The sequence below is a fragment of the Panulirus ornatus genome, chromosome 63 (assembly GCF_036320965.1).
Source record: "Panulirus ornatus isolate Po-2019 chromosome 63, ASM3632096v1, whole genome shotgun sequence".
NCBI lineage: Eukaryota > Metazoa > Arthropoda > Malacostraca > Decapoda > Palinuridae > Panulirus > Panulirus ornatus.
In genome coordinates, this window is record NC_092286.1 from 24,761,634 (window position 1) to 24,774,728 (window position 13,095).

The following is a 13,095-nucleotide window of genomic DNA, read 5'->3' on the forward strand; positions in this document are numbered from 1 at the left end:
ATTGTTGACTGGTTGGTAAGGTTATTTAATGTATGTATGACTCATGGTGAGGTGCCTGAGGATTGGCGGAACGCATGCATAGTGCCATTGTACATAGGCAAAGGAGATAAAAGTGAGTGCTCAAATTACAGAGGTATAAGTTTGTTGAGTATTCCTGGTAAATTGTATGGGAGGGTATTGATTGAGAGGGTGAAGGCATGTACAGAGCATCAGATTGGGGAAGAGCAGTGTGGTTTCAGAAGTGGTAGAGGATGTGTGGATCAGGTGTTTGCTTTGAAGAATGTTGTTGAGAAATACTTATAAAAGCAAATGGATTTGTATGTAGCATTTATGGATCTGGAGAAGGCATATGATAGAGTTGATAGAGATGCTCTGTGGAAGGTACTAAGAATATATGGTGTGGGAGGCAAGTTCTTAGAAGCAGTGAAAAGTTTTTATCGAGGATGTAAGGCATGTGTACGTGTAGGAAGAGAGGAAAGTGATTGGTTCTCAGTGAATGTAGGTTTGCGGCAGGGGTGTGTGATGTCTCCATGGTTGTTTAATTTGTTCATGGATGGGGTTGTTAGGGAGGTGAATACAAGTGTTTTTGGAAAGAGGGGCAAGTATGCAGTCTGTTGTGGATGAGAGAGCTTGGGAAGTGAGTCAGTTGTTGTTCGCTGATGATACAGCGCTGGTGGCTGATTCATGTGAGAAACTGCAGAAGCTGGGGACTGAGTTTGGTAAAGTATGTGAAAGAAGAAAGTTAAGAGTAAATGTGAATAAGAGCAAGGTTATTAGGTACAGTAGGGTTGAGGGTCAAGTCAATTGGGAGGTAAGTTTGAATGGAGAAAAACTGGAGGAAGTAAAGTGTTTTAGATATCTGGGAGTGGATCTGGCAGCGGATGGAACCATGGAAGCGGAAGTGAATCATAGGGTGGGGGAGGGAGCGAAAATCCTGGGAGCCTTGAAGAATGTGTGGAAGTCGAGAACATTATCTCGGAAAGCAAAAATGGTTATGCTTGAAGGAATAGTGGTTCCAACAATGTTGTATGGTTGCGAGGCGTGGGCTATGGATAGAGTTGTGCTCAGGAGTGTGGATGTGCTGGAAATGAGATGTTTGAGGACAATATGTGGTGTGAGGTGGTTTGATCGAGTAAGTAATAATAGGGTAAGAGAGATGTGTGGAAATAAAAAGAGTGTGGTTGAGAGAGCAGAAGAGGGTGTTGTGAAATGGTTTGGTCACATGGAGAGAAAGAGTGAGGAATGATTGACCAAGAGGATATATGTGTCAGAGGTAGAGGGAACGATGAGAAGTGGGAGACCAAATTGGAGGTGGAAAGATGGAGTGAAAAAGATTTTGAGTGATCGGGGCCTGAACATGCAGGAGAGTGAAAGGCGTGCAAGGAATAGAGTGAATTGGATCGATGTGGTATACCGGGGTCGACGTGCTGTCAATGAATTGAACCAGGGCATATGAAGCGTCTGGGGTAAACACTGGAAAGTTCTGTGGGGCCTGGATGTGGAAAAGGAACTGTGGTTTTCAGTGCATTATTACATGACAGCTAGAGACTGAGTGTGAACGAATGGGGCCTTTGTTGTCTTTTCCTAGCGCTATCTCGCACACATGGGGGGGAGGGGGATGTTATTCCATGTGTGGCGAGGTGGTGATGGAAATAAATAAAGGCAGACAGTATGAATTATGTACATATGTATATATGTATATGTCTGTGTGTGTATATATATGTGTACATTGAGATGCATTGGTATGTATATTTGCGTGTGTGGACGTGTATGTATATACATGTGTATGTGGGTGGGTTGGGCCATTCTTTCGTCTGTTTCCTTGCGCTACCTCGCTAACGCGGGAGACAGCGACAAAGCAAAATAAATAAATAAAATAAAGCAAAATAGAATATATATATATATATATATATATATATATATATATATATATATATATATATATATATATATATATATATAATTTATTTTTTTATTTCGCTTTGTCGCTGTTGGTAGGCATGCGAAAGACAGACTTTTGGATGTTAATGTGCTGAGAGGTGCAACTGGAGGGGTGTCTGATCATTATCTTGTGGAGGCGAAGGTGAAGATTTGTTGGGGTTTTCAGAAAAGTAGAGAGAATGATAGGGTGAAGAGAGTGGTGAGAGTATGTGAGCTTGGGAAGGGTCCTTGTGTGAGGAAGTACCACGAGAGACTGAGGACAGAATGGAAAAAAGTGAGAACAAAGGACGTAAGGGGAGTGGGGGAGGAATGGGACGTATTTAGGGAATCAGTGATGGATTGCGCAAAAGATGCTTGTGGCATGAGAAGAGTGGGAGGTGGGTTGATTAGAAAAGGTAGTGAGTGGTGGGATGAAAAAGTAAGATTATTAGTGAAAGAGAAGAGAGAGGCATTTGAACGATTTTTGCAGGGAAAAAATGTAAATGACTGGGAGATAAATAAAAGAAAGAGGTAGGAGGTCAAGAGAAAGGCGCAAGAGGTGAAAAAGAGGGCAAATGAGTTAGGGTGAGAGAGTATCATTAAATTTTACGGAGAATAAAAAGATGTTTTGGAAGGAGGTAAATAAAATGCGTCAGACAAAGGAACAAATGGGAACATCAGTGAAGGGGCAAATGGGGAGGTGATAACAAGTACTGGTGATGTGAGAAGGAGATGGAGTGAGTATTTTGAAGGTATGATGAATGTGTTTGATGATAAGAGTGGCAGATATAGGTTGTTTTGGTCGAGGTGGTGTGCAAAGTGAAAGGGTTAAGGAAAATGATTTGGTAAACAGAGAAGGGGTAGTAAAAGTTTTGTGGAAGATAAAAGCCGGCAAGGCAGCGGGTTTGGATGGTATTGCAGTGGAATTTATTAAAAAAAAAAAGGGGGTGACTGTATTGTTGACTGGTTGGTAAGGTTATTTAATGTATGTATGACTCATGGTGAGGTGCCTGAGGATTGGCAGAACGCTTGCATAATGCCATTGTACAAAGGCAAAGGGGAAAAAAGTGAGTGCTCAAATTACAGAGGCATACGTTTGTTGAGTATTCCTGAGAAAATATATGGAAGGGTATTGAGTGAGAGGGTGAAGGCATATACAGAGCATCAGATTGGGGAAGAGCAGTGTGGTTTCAGAAGTGGTAGAGGATGTGTGGATCAGGTGTTTGCTTTGAAGAATGTGTGAGAAATACTTAGAAAAGCAAATGGATTTGTATGTAGCATTTATGGATCTGGAGAAGGCATATGATAGAGTTGATAGAGATGCTCTGTGGAAGGTATTAAGAATATATGGTGTGGGAGGCAAGTTGTTAGAAGCAGTGAAAAGTTTCTATCGAGGATGTAAGGCATGTGTACGAGTAGGAAGAGAGGAAAGTGATTGGTTCTCAGTGAATATTGGTTTGCAGCAGGGGTGTGTGATGTCTCCATGGTTGTTTAATTTGTTTATGGATGGGGTTGTTAGGGAGGTGAATGCAAGAACTTGGAAAGAGGGGCAAGTATGCAGTCTGTTGTGGATGAGAGAGCTTGGGAAGTGAGTCAGTTGTTGTTCGCTGATGATACAGCGCTGATGGCTGATTCGAGTGGGAAACTGCAGAAGTGGTGACTGAATTTGGTAAAGTGTGTGAGAAAAGAAAGCTGAGAGTAAATGTGAATAAGAGCAAGGTTATTAGGTACAGTAGGGTTGAGGGACAAGTCAATTGGGAGGTAAGTTTGGAGAAAAACTGAAGGAAGTGAAGTGTTTTAGATATCTGGGAGTGGATTTGGCAGCGGATGGACCCATGGAAGCTTAAGTGGAGGGAGGGGGCGAAAGTTCTGGGAGCGTTGAAAATTGTGTTGAAGTCGAGAACGTTATCTTGGAAAGCAAAAATGGGCATGTTTGAAGGAGTAGTGGTTCCAACTATGTTATATGGTTGCGAGGCGTTGGCTATGGATAGAGTTGTGCGGAGGAGGGTGGATGTGCTGGAAATGAGATGTTTGAGGACAATATGTGGTGTGAGGTGGTTTGATCGAGTAAGAAATGAAAGGTTAAGAGAGATGTGTGGTAATAAAAAGAGTTTGATTGAGAGAGCAGAAGGGTGTGTTTTGAAATGGTTTGGTCATATGGAGAGAATGAGTGAGGAAAGATTGACAAAGAGGATATATGTGTCAGAGGTGGAGGGAACGAGAAGTGGGAGACTAAATTGGAGGTGGAGGGATGGAGTGAAAAAGATTTTGAGTGATCGGAACCTGACCATGCAGGAGGGTGAAAGGCGTGCAAGGAATAGAGTGAATTGGAACGATGTGGTATACCCGGATCGACGTGCTGTCAATTGATTGAACCATGGCATGTGAAGCGTCATGAAAGTGAATTTGTAAAACGAGAGGAGTAATCATAATATAGGCCTTGACACTGGATGTATCACAACCTAGTTTCCATCTCAGAAGGAAATAGAAAAGTATGTTACCAATGGTCACATCCTTCTGCCAAAAAAACATTTTCAAAAGACAGACACCTGCAATCGAGCTTTCCCAGACAGCATACTGAAATTTCAAAGCACAAATGGAGAACTACGTGTAAGCGACTGGCTTGTCTGGAGTCAACATAGGGAGGCAATATATTGCCTTCCTTGTTGATTATCCTGGTACAAGACTGCTAAAGACCAGTACTTCTGCGTTTAAGTCTATTATACTGGTATCTGCTGAAGGCTGGCATGTTAATGGGAAGTGGCGGAGACTTTCGTACAGGATCCCAAAGCATGAAAAATGAAAATAGTCGTGTGTAGAGAATGTTACCTCGCTGGGCCAGAACTAGAAAGGTGCCTGCTGACTGGGACAGGAGTTGACACCATGTTAGAAGCGTTAATCAAAACTGAAGATGCAAATAGGTGGTACAATCTTTTTAATGAACATCGTCGATCTATACTTAGGAGAACGTTGCCTGGCAATTAGTCGTTCATCCAATCGAATTGGTGATTCAAACGATGGGAACTTTTTAAGACTAAATAACCCCGTCCTTCTGGAACATGTGTTAAGTGTAGAGGAGTCACAGAAAAGGAGCGGCTTCAAGGTCATTTTCTAACCCCTGAATCACAAAACGAATTCATTGCACAATGCTCGAATCTTGTGAAACAAAACATTTTGTTTGCGAGGCAGTATGCAAAGTACTTTGTAGTAACAGTAGATGCCACACCACATTCCTGCCATATTGAACAAGCAACATTTCTCCAGATATGTACTTTTACATGAAACGCAGTATGAGATTCAAGGAAGATTTCTTAAGTTTGCAGATGAAGCAATAAAAGAGGGGAAGGTATTGCTCAGTTGATAACTGCTACACTGAAAGAACATACTATTCCTGTTAGTAGGGCAAAAATATGGCGGAAAACTACAACGTCGCACAAACAAAAATACAAGAACAATGATCTGCAATTTTGTTTTTTCTTCACCTTGCGGGTGTCATACATCCATGTGGACGTGATGCTGTTGGATGCATATCTGAAACAAGATGGTCAGGTCGTGATGAATGTGTAAATTCTTTTGCAGCTAAAACTCGATCTGACGGCCAAAATAAGAAATAAAGTCCATGGAGTTTTATTAAATGTGAAATCTTTTTGTTCCTGTGTTGATGTCTTCTGTGTAGTATAAAATATTAGCGGGCATATATCATTGCAGCAAGATCATCTACATTGGATGTTGAAGTAACATAGAAACTCTCCACACACACACACGAGCTTACAAAACTTCGAAACAGCTGGAAATGCCACTGGAATGAAGCCAAATTGGTTATCTCAAACTTAAAGATGGAAATAAAACCTTTTCATTGATGTGGTGGACTTAAGCACAAGAGGACAAGGCTGCAATGATGACAGCACACCTGATGCTAACTTGGAGGACATGACAGCACAAGAGGACAAGGCTGCAATGATGACAGCACACCTGATGCTAACTTGGAGGACATGACAGCACAAGAGGACAAGGCTGCAATGATGACAGCACACCTGATGCTAACTTGGAGGACATGACAGCACAAGAGGACAAGGCTGCAATGATGACAGCACACCTGATGCTAACTTGGAGGACATGACAGCACAAGAGGACAAGGCTGCAATGATGACAGCACACCTGATGCTAACTTGTAGAACATGACAGCACAAGAGGACAAGGCTGCAATGATGACAGCACACCTGATGCTAACTTGTAGAACATGACAGCACAAGAGGACAAGGCTGCAATGATGACAGCACACATGATGCTAACTTGGAGGACATGACAGCACAAGAGGACAAGGCTGCAATGATGACAGCACACCTGATGCTAACTTGTAGAACATGACAGCACAAGAGGACAAGGCTGCAATGATGACAGCACACCTGATGCTAACTTGTAGAACATGACAGCACAAGAGGACAAGGCTGCAATGATGACAGCACACCTGATGCTAACTTGGAGGACATGACAGCACAAGAGGACAAGGCTGCAATGATGACAGCACACCTGATGCTAACTTGAAGGACATGACAGCACAAGAGGACAGGGTGCATGATGACAGCACACATGATGCTAACTTGTAGAACATGACAGCACAAGAGGACAAGGCTGTAATGATGACAGCACACATGATGCTAACTTGAAGGACATGACAGCACAAGAGGCCGACTTCAGGAAGTGTGTGTGTGGTACGTTTTGGGAAACAAGGTGAACTGTCCGCTTCAGTGGTGTTCAGCAGTTGGCTGTCAAATTTGATATCTTGTAGCAATATCTCACCATGTGTTGTGATATAGAATCACTTAGCTGCTGCTTTCCAAACTTGGCCCATCGTAACTCTAAGGTACAGTCTGGAAACATGAATATAACACTTCTTTGCGACATTAAGTAATGAATAAATTATAGGTAAAAGTTAAATAGATATCCTATCATTCTTGACATAAAGTAAATCAACTCACATGACTTGTGTATCGCCGGCGATCACCCCCGTAGGCTCCCGCTATGTAAACAAAAGTAGGGTATGAAAAGCAACTCTTATCAAACTATGAAAAGCACAGCAGTATCAAACAAGAAATGAAACTTATGAATATCACACCATATCTGAAGTGATGTGATGAGAAAAGCTTGATCTCTATCAGAGCAATATCCTGATCACCATAACGGTGATTATTTTGGGAGAGAAATACAACATTTACCCTCAGCACATAAAGTAAAATTTGGAAAGGCACTGTTCAAGGTCATTAGATCTCTTGAACTTGATAACAGAGTACAGAATTGGTGACCTGTTTCCAAATATTTGTGTTAGCTTGAGAACACTATTAACAATTCCAGCAGTAGTAGCTTTTGTAGAGGTCATTTAGCAAACTTAAGCTGAGAATTACGAGAATTATTTGAGGTCTACAACGTCTCTGGATTGGGCCAGGCTACTTAAGTAATTAATCAAACATTGACAGAACAATTAATTGTCATGCTGTGCAATTCAAAATTTTTCACAAAACAGACCTCTTTTGAAATACTAAGCTTACTTTTTTCACTTTTTACTAATAGTTGTCTTATCTGTATTGCAATATGAGGTATGTTTCAATGGGGGAATATTTCCCCTTACTTGTATTGTAGCATAAACAAAGATGTTCAAATGTGTTTTCTTCTCTCTGATCCTCTTTTAATCTATTCATATATACAGTATTTGTATTAATCATGGACTGAGTACAGGAGCATATTGCCGCAAATGGAAAATTTCAGCAGAGCTCTCCATTCCAACCCATTTTGGCCTTACAGCTCATGCCATAAAACCGTAATGGAGAAAAACAGGTTGACTAATGGAGAAGAAAAAGGGACCCGAAAGCCACTTTGTACCCCTGATAAAAATTCCTCTCAAAAGACCTTGGTCTCAAGACATCTTGTGCATCCCAATTAGCTCATCAAAGTGGGTTCTTAGGCTCCTGATGCATCCGGATCAGTTCACGAACGCAGTCTCCTTATGAATCCGGATCACCTCACGAACGCGGGGGTCATAGGCTCCTTTGCTGTTTGTTTACACTTGCCAAGAAGACGAGATCGAGGAGTCGTGTGTAACTATGGGGTCGGTTGGCAATTTTGACCGTATATGTCGACTGTGTGGTATAGAGAGCAATGACCTCATTAACTTATTCGAAAACGCACGAAATGAACGAAATTTGATCATGATTATTAAGAAATATATTCGTGTTAAGGTGAGTCAAGTGATGCCCAGCAACACCTTAGTCGCTGTCTATACCTTAGGCTGGCTAAATTAAGAACGAAATTTGATAATTAGTATTAAAAAATATATTCGTGTTGAGTCAATTGATGCCCAGCAACACCTTAGTTGCTGTCTATAACTTAGGCTTGATAAATAAGTTGAGTGTTTCTCTTTCTTGTATTTTGAGTTATTATAATGAAGAGATGGTATTTCACAAGGTGTATGTAGATTGCATGACTGATTCTTAGTTGAAGGAGAATAGGAGTCGAATTGTGTCCCAAAAATGTCCTGTAAAAGTGTAGTTTAGGAGCATACCTTTGCAGGAAAATGGCAGTAATTTCTTTGCCAGCATTTCGGTCAAACGTTATCCTGACATTATTATGTCTACATTAAATCTATTGACTTTCATTATGGAAATATATTTGTTGATATTAATTTTCATAGGAATAACAAGCCTGAGGAGTGAAAAAGGCGTTTCAGTTTCACTAAGCTGTGCGTGGTTGTCAAGAAGGCCTTAACCAGTGCCATTTTCAAGTGCAGGGAAAAGGTTAAGTCATTACAGTCAGACCAGTCACCCTTATCGCACCTCCACTAAGTGACTCTGGCTCGTAGCTGTCTGACCCTAACATGACTGTGTAATCCTTAGTTGGATGCTAGTTTTAAGAGATGCAATGGCATAGGGAAAAAAGATAGTGTCGTCATGACAGTATTTGACCCAGACAACTTATAAGAAATTCTGGTCTGCATTCGAATGTAAAGTTTTACAAAATACCACTTTAGTTATGCATGATACTAGCATTGGATATTGAGTGATTTTGTTTTGCCGTTGTTTTATATTGTTCAGAGAACATAATGAAAGGTGCAGAGTTTGACTTAGAGCCTAACATTTTATCCTACCAAACTAGATAAAACAGGAAGACTAAAGTGTAACTTTAGAGAGTGATTGGTGAGTTGCATGAGTTACCTAAGCCTTTAACCTTTTATTCATATTTGTTTGCATTTTCCTGCACAAGCAAAGTAGTGTCAGGAACAGATAAAGAATAGTGCTGATGGGATGGCCTTGATTAGAGCTTCAACTGCCCATGCCGACTCAACTAACATAAAAAAACAGAATTTCATATTCACTTCACTTGATGTGGTTACTGCCTCTGGATGGGGCCTCAGTAGACCCCTAACTCCCATCCTGTATCTTACCTCCAAATAAGAATGCCCCCCTAAAAAATCTTTGAAAATAGGTTTGAGAAAAGAAACACTTCATTATTGTTACTAGAAGTACTTTGGGAGGTTAATTTAAGACCTTTATTACTCCCCCCCAAAAAGGGGGTGTAAAAGAAGGCAGAGAAATGAATAAGAAAGCTGGGACAAACTTACTGCAGTTATAGTTGATAGGCAGCGACTGACCAGGAAAGTATGTTATTGGTACTACCCACCTGGATATCTGGAGGGTTAATGATGGCTGCACAGTGAGCCAGGTAGCTGTCTTTCCTTTCTGCATCATCCACACTAGGACTGCTGGCATTCTTTCCACAAAAATACAGTCTCTCCTTGTCACACATAACACTTGACGACACTTAGCACACACAATTCATTCTTCATAACTCTAGACTTTCCCTGTGGTGAGCACAATCCACTAGCCCTGCCTTTTGGCAAAATAGGAAGAGGAGTAGGTAGAAGTAGTAAGTAGAAGCATTAGACAGGAGCTTTAGGTAGAGGTAGGTAGGCATATTAAATGGTAGCATTAGGTAAAAGTTATAGGAACATTAGGTAGAAATGAGAGAGGAACCAAGGGATCTGAAAAATGTAGTCACTGGGTTTTTACCAAAATTCATTTTAGTGTTGGGATCTAAGATGTACATCTTTAGGGGAAAGAAGGTGAATTTGTTAAAAAGCAAACATGGCCTGATAGGCCTTTTTTAGATCTCCTAGATGCTGTTCAGTTGTAGGAAGAAACCAAAACACTTACAGAATCTGTTGACAATAATAGACGGGAAGGTGCAGAAGGAGCAACTTTAGCAGCTGCTCATTTAGAGGAAAGGACTCATACACATACAGAATCTTTTGACAGTAGTGAACAGATAGATGCAAAGGGAGAAATGTCAACAGTTGATAAACAGACACAAAGCATGAAGACTGATGTAAGGAACAAACAGAGGTACAAAGGAAATCAAGTGATGCTTTAGAAAAAATTATATGCGCTGGTAGAGATGGGACAACCAAGAAAGTGTATGGCCTAGTTGATGAAAGGTTCAAAAAGCTGCAGAGCATACAATTGTAATAAATGGGTTTTAGCTGAAAGAAAGATTTTAAGAGGAAGTGAGGGACATAGAAGTTGACAATTCAACACTGAAGGATCTAGCTGAAAGGTGGTTGATGCCAAAATTAGAAAGATTAGTGAAGCTTGAGATCAATAGACATAAATCACTGTTTATTTTGGTTTCAAGTATCATGCACCTGATAAAGATGAAAGAAAGAAGATATGCTTAATGAAATATTACTGGAGTTTATAGAACTGCCAGATTGCAATTTCAGTGATACAAAGGGAGAATTAGTGGATATAATCAAGACATAAGGGGGGCAAGCAGGTATGGTTACATTTGACATGAAGTCATCTAGCCAGGAGTTCCTGTGGTAAGCTAAGGAGCTCAAAGACAAAGAGACATTTAGTAGGATATCCATCATTTGTCATTAATTAAGGAAGAGAGGAAGAAATGCAAACAATAGAGTCAGAAGACAATAAAAAAAACAAGATGCCAAATGAGGCTAGAGTACAGAACAGCCCCACAGAGAGGAAAGGATTGCTGGGAGATGGTACTGTCAGGCTGAAAGTAATGTATTCAGATGCACATAGGTAAAATAGTTAATGGTAAAGAGCTGGAGTTCAAGGATCGTATAAGGGAAATTGTACCTGATATTGTTGGAGACATGAAAACAAAGGTTATGAAAGAGGTTAGATCTCACCTGATTTGCCCAGGATGGGGGGGGTTACATAATAGTAAGGAGGGTAAGGTAGGCAGAGGAAGTGGAGGATTGGCTGTCTTGATTAAAGAAGGCCTAAAGTTTCAAGAAATGGTGGAAGATGGCCCATTTAGGTGATACATAATGGCAAGAGTATCTGTAGGGAAGTGCATAGTGGTGTTGATGTAAAATGATCATCCATAGCACTGCAATGATCCAGAACAAATATACAATGGTATCAGCGAAGGTACAATCAGGACGGTACATGAAGCGGTAAAACTCACTTCTCAGGGATGGTAAAGTGCTGATAATGGGGTATTTCCATTGTTAGGAGGTAGACTGGAGGAATATGGATTCTCATGGGGCTAGGGAGTCATTGAAACAAATTTCTAGAGGGATTACAGGAAAATTTTGTACTCTGACATATCAGTGAGCGTAATAGATTGAGAGGGAGTGATACACCATCATTGCTAGATCTTATCTTTACACATACTAGCATAGATATTGAGAACTTTATACAGTATATGATAAAATTGGAAAAGGTGATCATTTAATGCTCAAGTTTGTGTATTTCATGAATGAAAACATTGAAAGAGCAGAGGTGACACAAGACATAAAGAGAGATATAACTGTGGAGGCTACAGAGACCTCAACAATTTGTATAGCAACATAGATGAAGAAGTGACGTTCAGTAGCCAAGAAGTGTGAACATGAGTACAGATACCTTTAGTCTCAAATATAAAAGAAATGGTAAGAAGAGGAAGAATGCATTAATAAATGATATCAGAGAGCAAAGGAAAATCAAGATATTCAGTATTGAAGATATAGATAGAACTCTGCACAGTCAACTTTTGCAGGATATAAAAGCAAGGAACAGAGGTATAGCAAGTTAGGAAAAGAGGAATAAAACCTTTGAAAAGAATATTTTGGGCAAGGTTTAAGAGAAAATCCAAAACTTTTTCATAAATTCATTAGGAGTCATGTCAGAGGAAAAGCAGTTTATCAGGCTAAGGGATTTTACTCAAGGAGACACTATAGTCCCAAAACCAGTAAGATGGAATAGGAAGGTTTTAGAAAATGTTGAGATACCTAGAAAAGACATTAACATAGTAAGAGGTCTGTCTCGACCTATACAAGGCTCATGGTCCTCATGAAATTTCACCTTATATGCTGAAGATGTGTGCTGATGCATAAGACAAACCTCTTGAGGTATGGTTCAAGATGTCACTAGAGATAAAGCTAAATGCCAAGGGAATTGAAAAGGGCAAACATTATACCTCTACAGAAAAAGAGACCAAGAATAGGCACTGAACTACAGACAGGTCTCACTGATGAGTGTGGTCTGTAGGATTCTGGAAAAGATAAAAAAGAAAGAAAATGGACGACTTTCTACCGAGGAGAAATTACTTAAATGTTAGACAGCATAGTTTTAAGGAAAGGAGGTCATTCGGCCATGTGTAACAGAAACTCTTTTTATGAAGGAGTGAGCTCTGCCTTAGAGAAAATGAAAGACTGGTTGGATTGTTTGTCATTTGTATCTGGACTTCTATAAAGCTCTGGAACTATACCACTTGGGAGGCTGTTTAGGAAGCTGAATCCCCAACCAGAGTGAGACTCTTTTGATGGGTTGAAGATCATTTCTGGTAGGGATGAAAGTGATGCATATCAGAGAATCCATGGAATCCTACTTGAATAAGTTTGCAGATGATGCAAAGGTCATGAGGGAAGTGAAAAGCAAAGAGGATTGCATCAACTTACAAAGGAACCTAAGCAGACTTAGAAGTTGGTTTGATACATGGTTAATAAAAATCAACTTCAGGAAATGTAGAGTAATGAGGATGGGACAAAGCGATAGAATGCTTTATTATATCTATTATTTGCTGAAGTTGACTTTCACCAGCTGAGTAACCACCTGCAGCCAGAGTGGTAGTACCATATTCAAAGATTTACACCTTAGTGTATTTATTCTAGTTTTATTA

At 40.3% G+C, this 13,095-nt stretch overlaps 2 protein-coding genes across 3 annotated transcripts in view; one reads left to right on the forward strand and one right to left on the reverse strand.

The window, feature by feature from the left end:
* Nucleotides 1-6,940, reverse strand: part of LOC139745896 (proclotting enzyme-like) — a 65,537-nt gene extending 58,597 nt beyond the window's left edge. Inside the window, exon 1 of the mRNA XM_071656557.1 lies at nucleotides 6,900-6,940. The gene's annotated coding sequence lies outside the window, so the exon portion shown is untranslated. The remainder of the gene's footprint in view (nucleotides 1-6,899) is intronic.
* A 1,039-nt stretch (nucleotides 6,941-7,979) lies between these two features.
* Nucleotides 7,980-13,095, forward strand: part of LOC139746062 (uncharacterized) — an 80,540-nt gene continuing 75,424 nt past the window's right edge. For both annotated transcript variants that reach the window (XM_071656900.1, XM_071656899.1), the window contains exon 1: nucleotides 7,980-8,153. In XM_071656900.1, coding sequence (XP_071513001.1) covers nucleotides 8,019-8,153 — 135 coding nt within the window. In that variant the 5' untranslated portion in view covers nucleotides 7,980-8,018. The remainder of the gene's footprint in view (nucleotides 8,154-13,095) is intronic.